This window comes from Brassica oleracea, chromosome C4 (assembly GCF_000695525.1).
Source record: "Brassica oleracea var. oleracea cultivar TO1000 chromosome C4, BOL, whole genome shotgun sequence".
Classification (NCBI taxonomy): domain Eukaryota; kingdom Viridiplantae; phylum Streptophyta; class Magnoliopsida; order Brassicales; family Brassicaceae; genus Brassica; species Brassica oleracea.
In genome coordinates this window covers 31330232-31344469 of record NC_027751.1, presented here as the reverse complement: position 1 = coordinate 31344469, position 14238 = coordinate 31330232, and the positions used below count along the sequence as shown (strand labels likewise).

Genomic DNA, 14238 nt, shown 5'->3' with positions numbered 1-14238 from the left:
TTTTTTTTTTTTTTTTTTTTTTTTTGATCAACAGTCTTGTTATTCCCTCTCAATCTCCGCAGGCATGGCCTAATTAAGCGACTCCGGTCAACCTGTTCGAGCTAAGCCGGTTCGATTAAAGCCGGATTCACATTAGATTAGGAAACGTTTATAGGTTTTACGTTTGTTGTAGGTGGGACCTACATGTTGGATGTTGGTGTTCTGTACGTTGACCGCTCCACGCCGTTCGTTATTTTACTAGTGGTATTGTAACTGTTTGTATATGAGTTAATGAAATTCGCTTGCATTTTCACACGCCTCCGCATTTATGCTACTTGCATCTTTTTCCCCTTCCAGGTATCAAAATTATAAACAATAGTAGTATATGATTGTTTTGAAGAAAATAACGCGCCAATACATGCATGTTTGGTCTATGTATTCACATTTAGATTTTTGGAATTTACAATCTCGAAGTATTCATATGTTTATCTTAAAGGATTCTTTGTATTCTCTACTCCGAAACCACATTAAAAGGTAAAATTAACGAATGGCAATAAATTAACGAATGGCAATAAAATGGCAATAAATGCTAAGATCCAAAAACAACTCGGTGTATGATAAACAAATCAGTGGTATATGCGCGTTTTAACGAAAATTACGATGTTTGATAATATAGTTTAAGACTATTTTGTACTGAAGACACAGCGGATATGTGAATGATTGATTATACTATAGACAATGAAAAATATAAACGAGTGTGAAGCTGACTTAGTTGTAGATTGCAATGGAATGAATTAGCTAGATTCCAAAATAATCTGATACCTTGAAATGTATCTAACTATTACATACATTTTTTCCTTCTCTTTGAGTCTTCCTATCACTATATTATACTACTGTTCTTGCAGACCAATTTATAAAACAGGTTGACATCGGTTTTGTTTTGGACCTTTTTTAGTTGGTTTTGTGCTGTATTTTTAACGCTCAAAGAGAAAAAGGAACAACAATAATTGAGAAACATGGGTTGGGTAAAGGTTCTCACATGTACACATTTTCAACAGTCCAACATGTTTGCTCAACTAACATCCACCAACTTCATCACCAAATCAGTTTTCATGAACCAATGATCATTTTAATTTTAATGCTTTTAGTCGTATGTTTAAGGAAAACTTACATTTTTGTAATTTAAAATCATTTTAAAAAATTCAAAATATAACATATAAGAAAAAAATCTAACACATAAAAAAAATATAACATATAAGGTTTTCTCATTTTTGTAATTTAAAGTCGTTTTAAAAAAATTTAAATTTAAAATATAAGGTTTCTTTATTTTTGTAATTAAAAGTCATTTTAAAAAATTCAAAATATAACATATAAGAAAAAAAATCTATTTTTTATTATATGGTTAATGTGATTGTTTAATTTTTTAATAATATAAAATTAAACAAAAATGAAGAAGAATGCATAAATTGTTATCAAATATTTATTATTCATAGTCATTAATTGTCATATATCTGTTAATCATATTAGGTAATTTCGTAGCTTTTATTCATCTCTAGTAATTGGATTTGGACTAACATTTTTTTCAATCGATTTTTAAACTGACACGTAAGCCAAATTGACATCCTAATTAAGTGACACCTAAACATAATATTTTTTTTAATTAGTACAAACTTAAGGTTATAACTTTTTAAATAATCCTCAATTAATATATAAGGGATAACTAGAAGCATGTTCAGCATTAAAGCCCATCAAAAACTTATCAAACAAGACTTATCAATGTCCATATTATTTACAAGGTAAACCCGAAAAGCATTTGGTACACTAAGCAAAAACATGGGTTCTACCGGTAATCGCCACAAGAACACTTACCATCTCTAAAGTGATGGAAACGTTTGTTGTCTCTCACAATCAACTCTCTACCAATGATTTTGGACATGATCTTAATAAAGTTGTGACAGTCATTACACACATGGAGCTTGATGATTGCGAGGGACTTCCGAGACGGTGTGCTTATGATACCATAAGCAATCGTTAACCATAAGCAATCGCTAACCTCTCACTGTGGTAGAGTAGTGCCTGCTCTTTGCCTCTTAATCGATATCATGCAGAACACACCTTGTGTACGGAACATAAAGCGCTCCTTTCTTCGCAGCCATTTCCTTGGCCTCATCCTTGTAATAACTCAATTTCTAAAACTCAAGGATCCTACTCTTACCAGCTATCATACTTGCATCCCTGTATGATTTGGGTGGATCACCAAACCAAAACCATGAAACTCGTGGCTTGTGAATAAACTTTTAAAATTGAAAAGTGTGGCTTACCCCCTCATTCGCTTGTGTGTGCAGAATGGGAGAACGCGTAGGTTCTGGACTGACAATTGGAGCCCCTTTGGTTGTCAACGATCATCCTCGTCTCAGACAATGACTATTACAAATGGGTGATTAATGGTAAAGCAAGGCCTCGGCTCAATACGGGAGAGGTTTATACTTACTTGTGTGGGAACGTTGCAGTGGAACGTTGGGCTCCCCTAGCTTGGCCATCTAGAGGTATTCCACGTCATAGTTTCTATTGTTGGCTTACACTCAAAGATAGACTTCCAACTCATGATAGGCTGCTTCGTTGGGGCTTGCAAATTCAACCCCTCTGCTTACTGTGTAATGCTTTTCCGGAATCCCGTGATTATCTCTACTGGGAATGTGATATGACGTTTCAGCTTTGGTCGCGAGCCTCTTCGAGATGTGGCCTCACTCCTCTCCATAGCTGGGGTCCGGCAATTGATCAACTATTGTCTCTTCCACCACCAAGGTCGACTCGTATACTCATTCTCCTAGCGTGGCAGGCAACTCTCTATCTGATTTGGAATGAGCGAAACGCAAGATTGCATTCAAACACTTTCCGATCATTGGATGCTCTCTTCCTGATTATTGATCGCCAGATTCGAAATAAGATTCAAAGTTTCAGAGAAACCAATCATATCTTCACGTCAACACTGATGCAGCTATGCCTTACTTAGACTCTTCAGACTCATTCTCCTCTTCTCTTCGCCATCTCAACCTTCATGGGTTCTCCGTACACCGAGTACTCAACTTCTCCTTCTACTGGGGTCTAGGGCTTTTTCAAATTGGGGTTCTTATCACTAATCACTTGGGTTTCTGTTGGGCCTTGCCTAAAAATGCTTGTAAACATTTTCTTTTTGTGCATTTTTACTAAGAAAGCCTGTTAGGAAAAAAATGATTTGGGTGGAGGGTTGGGGGATCTTGTTGATCACACAGCCTTTTAACGGTCAATATCAACCATTAGCTCCTCTGCGTAATCCTCTAAATCAATATCTCCATGTAGCTGACCATAACTCCTCATATACTCCTCAGCTTCAACAAGATAACCACATTTGCCAAGAACATCTAAAACACCCAAGTAATGCTCTGCCCTTGGACTAATCCCAAAATACTCGTTCTGCACCGAATCAAAATGCCAAAAAAACTTCTTTACACCACCCACATTAGCACAAGCCAGGAAAACAACCAGGAAGGTCTCCTAGTTTGGTTTCAACCCATGTCTCATTATCTCCTCCTCCAAACACAACGCATCATCCCCAATCCCGTTATCACAGTACACACACATAATCAAATGCCAAGAATCCATGTTCTTGTCCACCATATGATCAAACACACTCTTAGCATCAGTGACATTCATACACTCCCTAAACATACTGATCTCAAATAAATAGTTATTTCTGTTTTTTTTATTTTGTGAAAACCTCTTTATAACCGTTTGGATATGGTGCAAAATACCACAAATATAACCGTGAGACGTAAATTCTCGTTAAGTAATTTATTGATTGTAGATTTGTTTTATAATAAAATTCTTATAAATGTTAAAAAAAAATATATTTTTCTTTATTCGCTGGAATTTAACTCAGGAGTGGTTGAGCTACCCAGAGAGGAAGGTAGAGAGATCAAACTCAGCCTTTGGGTTCTTGCTTCAAACTTCGATTTCGAACTGTAGATCTTCAACTCTAGGTTAGCGCTCCGGATTTGATCGACGATGGATGCGACTGAGCAGAATCACTTGCCGAAGAAGAAGAAGTCTGAAACGGAAGACGATAAGAGGTTCGTGTGGTTCTTCTATCTCCTCCGGAAAATATCTGCTCAACTATTCGAGTTCTTAGCTAGGGGTTTAGGAATATGTTTATGAATTTGCTATATCTGAGAATTGGATTTGGAGTAGGAGGAAGAAGATTGTACCAGGGAGCTTGTTGAAAGCTTTGGTGAGACCTGGAGGAGGCGAGTCAAGCCCCGTCGATGGTGATCAGGTACTAATTTGTAAAGATCTGGTTAGAGAGAGAGAGAGAGTAAAGAGTAGTCAGTGCTTATGTGTTTTTTTTTTTCTTTTCTCTTAGGTTATTTATCATCGTACTGTGAGGACACTTGATGGTGTAGTAGTGGAATCAACGAAGTTAGAATGTGGAGGTGAGGCTGATGAACCTTTTTCAGTTGAATAGAGAGTTACATTGAGCTTTTTTCAGGGACTCATGGAATGAATGTGTTTGATGCCCCGTCAGGGAGAGGTTTACCGATAAGAGATGTATTGGGGAAGAGCAAAATGATCCTTGGATTGCTCGAAGGGATTCCCACTATGCATAAGGATGAAATTGCTATGGTATTTTTATTCATCTACTTGTGTACTAACTAAGCTCACGTCTTCTCGCCTCAAAGATAACTTTTATACTAGTGTATATTGCCAAGCTGTCTCTTTACTTGGATTTCGTGGTTTAGTTTATATGCTTGAGTTACCTGAACTTCAGTGTGGAACTGCACCAAATCTTTCATTAAATTTAGATCACTTTCTTGATTCTTCAAGGCTTATGAAATCTTTATCTTTATTTATTTATTTGGTTTCAGTTCAAGATGAAACCTGAAATGCACTATGCAGAGAAGGATTGTCCAGTCTCAGCTCCAGGAGATTTTCCAAAAGATGACGAGCTTCATTTTGAGATTGAATTGCTGGATTTTGCTAAAGCCAAGGCAAGATCTCATCATGAACTACGATATAGTGTGTGTTACTTTGTCGAAAGACTCTGAAAACTTGCATTTCATATGTTGTGACTTAAGCATTCGTTTCCCTTCTGTTAATTGTGCAGATTGCAAGTGATGATCTGGGGGTCGTCAAGAAGGTGAGACCTGATTTTCCATAGTTTTCGACTAATGAAATGGGTCGGGGATGACGTACTTCTTTGGTAGCTTGGAAAGGGTAGTGTAAGGAACAATAGGCAGAGGAACTAGGAAGAATGACATGATCCAAATATTTCTTGTTCTTCTTGATGGCTTACATGTTGCTTTCCTTTTATATGAAAGATTCTAAATGAAGGTGAGGGCTGGGAATCTCCCAGAGAACCCTATGAAGTAAAAGCCAGGTAACGAAGTGTTTGATCATTTTGGGTCCAAAAATCATTTGACCTTGTTTTCTCTTGTGGGCTGAAACATTGGTTGAAGTTTTAATGCATACTTATGGTGTCTATTAGGATATCGGCTATATCCGGTGGTGGACAAGTGATCTTGTCTCGAAAAGAAGAACCTTATTTCTTCACGTTTGGAAAATCTGAGGTGATTGTTAAGTTCATTGGCATCTTCATGTTTTACTCTCTGTCCTTGCATATCATTTGTGGTGAAATCATTGATGACTATCGCTTATCAATTAGGCAGGTGCCTGAAGGTCTTGAAATTGGAATTGGAACAATGGCTCGGAAAGAGAAGGCAGTGATATATGTTCGCAGGCAGTACTTGACTGAATCCCCTTTGATGGATATAGCTCAAGACCTTGAGGAAGTTCATTTTGAGGTTGAACTTGTGCATTTCATTCAGGTATAAGAAAGACAAAATTTGTATAGTCCTGTTTACGTATGTAGTATTTTGAGACTCAGTATCTGGGAACCGAGCGATTGACATTCAAGTTCTCACTTTGAAGGTGCGAGACATGCTTGGAGATGGACGTCTCATAAAACGTCGAATTCAAGATGGAAGGGGTATGTTTCACACTTTCTTTCTAATGGTTTCTTACCTGTTTACATGATGTGAGTTTTTGTTTTTATACATCTTGCTGGGCCATTTGCTAGACTTCACGCTCTTGTTTTCTAAATATTTTGTTTTATTCGTTAGACTATTCTGATCTGCAATGTTTCATCAACTTATTAGGAGAATTCCCAATGGATTGTCCTCTCCAAGACAGTCGGTTAAGCGTTCACTACAAGGGCATGCTTCTCAATGAAGAGAAGACAGTCTTCTATGATAGTAGGATTGAAAATAATGATCACCCATTGGAGTTCAGTTCGGGGGAAGGACTGGTCAGTTACTCCAACGTCTAAAACATCCCTGGTGGAGTTATTTATGCTTAACGTTTTATTGTTGTATGGGCAGGTGCCTGAGGGATTTGAGATGTGTACTCGTTTGATGCTACCTGGGGAGATTGCTCTTGTTACATGTCCCCCTGATTATGCATATGACAAATTTCCAAGGTAGACATGTAACTGTGTAAATCACTCTGATCATGATGGGTATAGATTCTTCGTGGAGAAACAGAGGCATTTTGAGGTTTTATTTCTTGATAGGCCGCCTGGCGTTCCTGAAGGTGCACATGTTCAGTGGGAGATTGAACTCCTTAGTTTCGAAACCCCTAGAGTAAGTTGGTCTAGCATCGATACTTACCATAGAAATTATAAACAGCTTCCGTTTCTTATGATTCCAGAGAATCTTGTGACAGGACTGGACTGGGTTGGACTTCCAGAGCATCATGAACGAGGCAGAAAATATCAGAAGCACGGTATGGATCAAAACTTGTTAAAATGTAACACTACAGAGTTAGCAAATCTTGTGTGGGAATCAGGTCACACCAGATCCTTGTAACTTATGGCTCTTCTCTGCTTTTGGTTATATTTTAAACTCCAGGGTAACAGGCTTTTTAAAGAAGGAAAATTCGAGCTCGCAAAAGCTAAGTACGAAAAGGTAATAGAGCCTAAAACAAATGAAACCAAATTTCCTCCCTTTATATGTAAGTCTAGTAGTAACATTTACTGAGCTGTGGACCCAAACTTAGGTGCTCCGGGAATTTAATCATGTAAATCCACAAGATGACGAGGAAGGAAAAGTTTTTGGTGACGCAAGGGTGAGTTTATCTTCTCACTGAAGCTTGTTGTTATAGGTAGGTATAGATTATATTAACTTGCTCTGATAATATTTGAAGAATATGTTACATCTGAATGTTGCGGCTTGCTCTCTTAAAATGGGAGAGTGGAGGAAATCTCTAGAGACATGTAATAAGGTAACATTCAATGAACAGAGGCTTAAGGGCTTATTCTTGAATCATAAGTTGCTATTTTCTGAGACCTTTGTACCCTCAATTTTCCAAACAGGTCCTAGAAGCAAAGCCTGGACATGTGAAGGGTCTGTACCGCCGTGGAATGGCTTACATGGCAGGAGGAGAGTATGAAGACGCTAGAAATGACTTCAATATGGTATGTTATCCTAAAAACTGCTTGTTATAATCCAGTCCTTGGAGATGGAAATGACTTTTGTGGATATGTGTTAGATGGTCAAAGTTGATAAATCATCAGAAGCTGACGCGACAGCTGCACTTTTGAAACTGAAGCAGAAGGAGCAGGTCAGTAGAGTTCGAGTCCAAAAGGATATTTATGATTTCAACATGTTCTGCTGATCTTTCTTGTTTAATAATCTCATCTCTTTGGACCTCACAGGAAGCAGAGAGCAAAGCTAGGAAACAGTTCAAAGGATTATTCGACAAGAAACCAGGGGAGATAACTGAAGTGGGGTCAGAAATAAGAGAGGAGACCAAAACTATAGAAGAAATAGATGAGACAAAAGATGATGAAATAGAGGAAGAAGAAGAAAGAACAAGGACGGTGGTGAGCACGGAGAGGAAGAGGAAATGGTCGGAGAAAGCGTGGCCGATTATGAAGAACGTGATGGTTCAGATAGGAATCCAGGTCGGTGTAGCTTTGTTAGGTGTTTTGATTTTCCAGTTTGTCAGCTCCAGATTTACATGAGAGAGAGAGAGAGAGAGAGCTTATGAAAACCAACGGTACTCACCTTCTCCCATCAAACGGGGTCTATCAGTACTCTCTGATACTCAGAAAAATATTAAATCAGTGGATTGTAAAAGCTTATATTAAATGCAAACATAATAGTGTTCAATGTGTGAAAACAAAATAAATACATGAAACTCCAAATATTTTAGAAAACGATTTAACATCCAACTTAAAAAAAAACGTAGAGAGTAAATTAATAGATGGAAACAAATACTTCCAACCATCACTAATTAATTTATAATTTAAATATAGAGAATATAGGCCCAATATACCAATATAGGCCCAATATAAAACTGTAAAAGTTAAAAAAAAAAAGAAAAAGAAAAGTCGCCATTTTATAATTTAAAATAATGTTTGAACCGTTTCCTCCGTGTGGAACTCGCGTTTAATCCAAAACGATGCTTATAATGGTTGTACGCCAAACGCTGATTGAAATAGCAAGTTAGGGCTTTTTTGTTGGTGATCATCGTTGTCTCAGATCCTCTTTAAGGAGAATCCTTTCTGTTCTTTGATTCTTCTCCCTCTCTCGTTCTTTCCCCTTTTGGTGTCACCGTTATTCTCGTTTCAGCTTTCCTGATCTCCGATCAAAGGTTTGAGTCAAAAGCGACCTTTACCCCGACTTGGTTTCGGAGAATTCACCACCTCTTCTTCTTCCCCGGTTAAAAGCTCTCTCTGTTCCATAAATAAATTTGAAAATTGTGGAATTTGTTTGATGATGTTGAGCCAAACTATTGGGGTATGTTTGGAGTAGTATGGAAGTGGAAGAACATCAATAATAAATAAAGAATGACGCTTTACATTCGCCGCGAAGCTTCTAAGGTCTTTCTTTTTTTTTTTCCAATTTTGAATTCTTCAAATTATTATGGGTAATTATTAGTAGCTGATTTGGTAATTAAATATAGCTATGGAAGAGAGTTTGTTCGGAAATAGCGACGGAGATTGGTCTTCTCGCCGACAACTGGAAATACCTTCTTGCTGGTCTTCTCTGTCAGGTTTTCATTTCTTATCTTCTGCTTTCTGATAACTTCAATACTAGCGCTGAGTAGATAAGATCCAATGACTTCTCCTTGGAAACTTTTTTGCTCTTAGTGTTGAATTATTACTACCCATTTTGAGCAAATCCTTATTTTTGGGGTTTCTTTTAGCTTAGGAAAACGTAGGATACAGTAAAAAGTAATGAACACGGTTTGTTCAACCTGTATTTAACTTGAAGCATAAGACCCCTTTTGTCTGTTTGTTTGTTTGTTTATTTACTACTTACCATTATGCCTTTCTGTCTCTTGGTTTACTTTAGTTTCACACTTCTATGAATGCTTGTGGTATTTGCAGTATATTCACGGTTTAGCTGCTAGGGGAGTTCATTATATTCATCGGCCAGGACCTACGCTTCAAGATCTTGGATACATTCTTCTTCCGGTTCGTCTCCAAGCTCTCAGCTCTATGTCTCTTGGTTTTTCTCTTCAGTATAGATGTCATATTCAAGCTCTCTCTCTCTGTTTTTAGGAGCTTGGTCAAGATAAAAGCTACATAAGTGAAACTGTCTTCACTTGTGTTTTTCTTTCGTTTGTCCTGGTGACTTTCCTCAGCATTCAATGTCTGGTTCTGTTCATAACAAGAAGAAGTCATATAAATGGTATGTTTTGCCTTTTTTAAAATTTGCAGTGGACTTTCCATCCTTTCATCATAAAAAGCAAGAAGATATACACTGTGTTGATATGGTGCAGGGTTCTCGCCTTCTTAGTTGTAAGTACCATCTTCACTTTTCTACATAAAAAAAATGCAAATTCAAAGCTTGCTCCTATTTGAATATTTTGTTCCATTAACAGGCTTGTCAGTTTCTCCGAGTCATAACGTTCTATTCCACTCAGCTCCCTGGCCCTAACTATCACTGTCGAGAGGTAAAACTCTACACAAGTGGCGTGTCATCTATATTCATGTCCTTATTCTGGTTGTGTTACTTAATAGGGTTCTGAGCTAGCCAGGTTGCCACGGCCACATAGCGTTCTTGAAGTTCTCTTGCTTAACTGTGAGTTTTTTTTAATTTTTTTAACATTTTCCTTTTCCCTCTACACATTTTCTGATGTGATAATACTCTGATCTTATCAGTTCCTCGTGGGGTGATATACGGATGTGGAGATTTGATTTTCTCATCGCATATGATATTCACACTTGTCTTTGTCCTCACTTACCAGAAGTACGGTTCTAAAAGGTACAAACAAAGTTCCTCTAGAAATGTCAATGTCATCTCTTTGTTAGCTTACACATTGTCTCTCTCTCTCTCTCTCTCTTTTAGGTTCATAAAGCTGTTAGGTTGGGTCATTGCCATCTTGCAGAGCCTCTTGATTATCGCGTCACGCAAACATTACACAGTCGATGTTGTCGTTGCTTGGTATACAGTGAACTTGGTTGTGTTCTTCCTCGACAAGAAACTACCAGGTCTGATCCTTTTGCTTCCGATTTTACTTTCAGAGGAGGTGCCCAGATTCTGATATGATTTTGTTTTTAAAACAGAGTTGCCTGATAGGACAACTGTGTTGCTTCCTGTAAGCTCTAAAGACAGAACTAAAGAAGAGAATCACAAACTCTTGAACGGGAACGGTGTTGATCCTGCAGATAGGGTACACTTTCTAAATTAGTTTTTTTCTCAGTGACAAATCTGATTGAATACTTACTTGATCTTAATGTATAGAAGATCCTTTTGGTTTCTCAGAGACCGAGGGCTCAAGTGAATGGCAATGGAGGTCACACCGATAACGCTACCAATGGCGCATGAGAACTCGAAGGTTAGTTTTTGGATCGTTGGTTTTTGATAAATATGATTATAGGTTCAGAAAAGGGGAAAAACAAAAAAAAGACAAGAGTCAGCTTGTACATTTTCAGTTTCTTGCTTCTCAAGTATGTTGATGTTTGTAACACGAAACAAATCCCATATACATATTGACCAAACTCATTTTCGTGTTCATAATCAATCAAATACTCTTTAACACCATGATGCAACAGTTTCCCAAAACTTTTATATATTTTTGAGAGCATGATAAACTTTTAAATGAATGAATTTTTTCTTGCAATTCAAGCGGTTTGCTACCGGTCATTTCATTTTATTCGAATAACCCTTAATCATGGCCGAATTTGAGATTTGGGAGACCAAAAACATTTCTAAGTTCAATTTATTTTTCATAATCTAAACCGTAACATATGTATAACAAATATTTAAAATTTGAGAGCTAGAACGAATGTTTAATCCAGTTGTGCCCAATAACCTACCCTGCCTTTATTCAATAACTGCACCACCTAAAGTTTTTGTTCACTAACAAAAATATTACCATCTAGGAAAAGCTATATGCCCATGAGACTTTGGAGATCAATATAATGGGGCTGAAGCTTAACAACAGAAACATATGCGGTGAAATATAGGAAACAAATAATATGAAAATGTTGTTACTACTATGAAGACGGAACGTGGCATGTGCTGTCGGTAAGGAATGTGGTCAAAGGCACATCCCATGTGGGCTCACATGTTTTACATCTTCTCAGGACACAACTTTGTCACCAATCTCTGTCTTTTTTTTTCTTTCCCTTTCACATTTTCGGTGCTCATTGCACTCACAAATCTGTAAGATATATTATATATATAATACATATATACTAGTCTAATGTAGCATATGTACATAAGAGTCTTGACCATGTTCTTATATGGATGACATGAATTGGAAGAGATCGCTAATTGATGTAAACACAGCATGCTAGATTTAATTTTTGTTTATTTTTTGTTTTTTGACATGCTAGATTTGTTGTTTCGTATAGATTAATTGAAAAGGTTATGCCTTATGAATACTCTATTAGTTCTTTGAGGCATCAGATGATAACTGTTATGCATTACCGATCGAATCTAATATTTTGGACCCATTACTTGGATGCAAATATTTGATAAAGTAATGATGTCTTCTTCTTTTTTTTTTTGTGGTTGTTAAATATTGTTTCTTATGATTCGATGTCACATTCTTAAGATTATTTGATGAATAACTAATATTCGATTAGAATTAGCAAAAGCTACAAAACATAGTTAAACAGAGATATAGAAGCTACAAAACATAGTTAAACAGAGATATAGTTATTGTTGGTGAAATGATATTGATTATCATTTTTCACATATGATAATGATCAGTGTTTTTTTTTCTTTCTTTGTGGTTTAGATATTGTTTCTTAAGATTCGATGTCACGTTCTGAATATTATTGGCGTTTTTATGAATAGCTAATATTCGATTAGAGTCAGCAAAAGCTACAAACATAGTTAAAAAGAGGTACTTATTGTTGGTGAAGTGATAATGATGATTGTTTTTTTCACATATGATAAATGATCATTGTTTCATGTCCTCTTTTTTTTTCTTTGTGGTTAAATATTCTTTCTTAAGATTCGTTGTCACGTTCTGAAGATTATTGGCGTTTTGATGAAATAGCTAATATTCGATTAGAATCAGCAAAGGCCACAAACATAGTTAAACATAGATATACTTATTGTTGGTGAAATGATAATGGGTTTTTGACAATGAAAGGAATTATGATCATTGTTTCATGTCGTCACGCTAAAGAGCAATTTCGTTTTTCATGATCATGATGCGATTTCTTTCATTTTTTTACTTGAAACTATATTTCTATGTTACTATATATTTTGTTTTGTCGACTTCTTATTATTGTTGTTGTTGTAGTGTTTAGTGAATGAGAAAGATGGTCCTATGTGGTACCATAAACGGGTAGTATAATCATTAATTTAAATGCAGAAAGAAAGAAAACATTATCATTATGCCATCTGTCCTGATATGGTGTGTTTTATGAAGTTCTTGATTTCAACTTTGTTTTTATTTATTTATGAGATATTTTTTTCTTTTGCAATATCTATCATACTTGAGAGGACCATATATATTTTATAGAGAAAAAGTAACTTTTTATGAGTGATATTATCAGTTGTGATCGGGGGAAAACATTCTATACGTTTGTCTTTGGACAAGGATGGCGGTACATATCAGAAAAATGGGCCTACAGCTAATTCTTTGTATCTTTAATTTGAAATGAAACAGAAGAAAATATTACAAAAGTGTTAGTAATTAGAAGGTTAAAGACTGAATATTTCTATGTTATTATTTCATAATACGAAGGTCCTTATATAAGGATTACAAGAAGAGATACATAAATACATAAATGGAAATATTACATCTATTAGGAAAATGAAAAGGGTTTCATTTTCTCTAAGCTTGTGGCCGCCTCTCTCTCTCCTCTAGGACATGCGGCTGCTCTCTCTCCCCTCTCTAGGGTTTCGGTTATCTCTCTTGGTATGGGCCGGTTTATGGACCGGGCCGGTTATGGACATTCATTACTTGATTTATAACACTCTCTCTTGGATGCCATAACCATACATGATTCGTAATACGCTTCATGTTGCCTCATTAAAACCTTATCAGGAAAACCCAGTGGGACAAAACCATGATGAAGGAAAAAGAGTACAACACGCACTACTCCCCCTGAAGTGAACCTCAGTGGAAGTTCTTTAGTCTACGCATCTGATGCGTGAACTGTCCTGAACATGCAGGTGGGGAATTCGGCCAGTTTCATTACTAAGCCGTAACTAGACCACTTCGACCTCTTAGGTCGTTTCTCATGTCATTTGACATCAAGTGTCCCGGTAAAGCATGTGTGCTAAACAATGTGAACCACATTGTCCTCGGAGATCACTGTTGGGTCTTTGCAAATCATGTTTGCATGTGTCCATGGTCTAGACGTGATCGTCTACTGTCAACTGCTCTTTACTTTGGTCGGACAAACTAAGTATTTATGGACAATATACTAAACATGGTTATCATGAACCTATGTCTCGGTGTATCTTCTATACACGGATGTATATCAATGGCTTTATAATTTTATCATACTATGGCTTATTGGCCAGAATATACTAATGGACCCATACATATGGTCATCGATCTTTCTTGCCTTAGGCAATACCATATATATATCTATCTCGGACATTGCAGTCCTTTATCCATCTCTTGATGGCGTCCTATGACCTATCTTTCCATTGGACCATACCACACACTGGTATATATCTATTAGGTCATGGATCTCGATTGTACATTCTTATGGACTGCAACCTATTGGTATCCGATCGAGAG

General features: G+C 36.7%; 2 protein-coding genes across 10 annotated transcripts; both read left to right on the top strand.

Annotated features, from left to right (window-relative positions):
• Positions 1-3849: 3849 nt before the first annotated feature.
• LOC106343053 (peptidyl-prolyl cis-trans isomerase PASTICCINO1) lies at positions 3850-8202 on the top strand. The gene is made up of 20 exons (XM_013782174.1): positions 3850-4088; positions 4207-4291; positions 4379-4448; positions 4541-4638; positions 4881-5003; positions 5120-5152; positions 5334-5392; positions 5501-5582; positions 5682-5840; positions 5944-6001; positions 6171-6319; positions 6393-6490; positions 6584-6653; positions 6736-6795; positions 6921-6977; positions 7069-7137; positions 7216-7293; positions 7385-7486; positions 7561-7632; positions 7727-8202. Exons 1-20 carry the CDS (start codon positions 4024-4026, stop codon positions 8033-8035), a joined length of 1896 nt encoding a protein of 631 aa, XP_013637628.1. The 5' UTR covers positions 3850-4023; the 3' UTR covers positions 8036-8202.
• Positions 8203-8452: 250 nt separating this feature from the next.
• LOC106336843 (phosphatidylinositol:ceramide inositolphosphotransferase 1) lies at positions 8453-11869 on the top strand. Of its 9 annotated transcripts, none has more exons than XM_013775795.1 (12): positions 8453-8896; positions 8980-9069; positions 9407-9493; positions 9581-9649; positions 9740-9820; positions 9904-9975; positions 10043-10103; positions 10184-10286; positions 10371-10513; positions 10589-10695; positions 10770-10860; positions 11414-11869. In XM_013775795.1, the coding sequence occupies exons 1-11, from the start codon at positions 8864-8866 to the stop codon at positions 10848-10850; spliced, it is 927 nt and encodes a 308-aa protein (XP_013631249.1). In that variant the 5' UTR covers positions 8453-8863; the 3' UTR covers positions 10851-10860; positions 11414-11869. The 9 variants fall into 9 exon arrangements, with proteins under 9 accessions (XP_013631249.1, XP_013631246.1, XP_013631247.1 ...); XM_013775792.1 differs by having other exon boundaries at positions 10767-10860; XM_013775793.1 differs by having other exon boundaries at positions 11408-11868.
• The last annotated feature ends 2369 nt before the right edge of the window (positions 11870-14238 follow it).

What these genes read in the sequence shown, in the direction of transcription:
- LOC106343053 (XM_013782174.1), top strand. Translation starts at nt 4,024, where the DNA reads ATGGATGCGACTGAGCAGAATCACTTGCCGAAGAAGAAGAAGTCTGAA. An exon ending in GCATATGACAAATTTCCAAG is followed by an intron (nt 6,491 to 6,583) that starts GTAGACATGTAA and finishes ATTTCTTGATAG; the next exon opens with GCCGCCTGGCGTTCCTGAAG. An exon ending in AAGTTTTTGGTGACGCAAGG is followed by an intron (nt 7,138 to 7,215) that starts GTGAGTTTATCT and finishes TAATATTTGAAG; the next exon opens with AATATGTTACATCTGAATGT.
- LOC106336843 (XM_013775792.1), top strand. Translation starts at nt 8,864, where the DNA reads ATGACGCTTTACATTCGCCGCGAAGCTTCTAAG. An exon ending in GGGTTCTCGCCTTCTTAGTT is followed by an intron (nt 9,821 to 9,903) that starts GTAAGTACCATC and finishes TTCCATTAACAG; the next exon opens with GCTTGTCAGTTTCTCCGAGT. An exon ending in CAGAAGTACGGTTCTAAAAG is followed by an intron (nt 10,287 to 10,370) that starts GTACAAACAAAG and finishes TCTCTCTTTTAG; the next exon opens with GTTCATAAAGCTGTTAGGTT.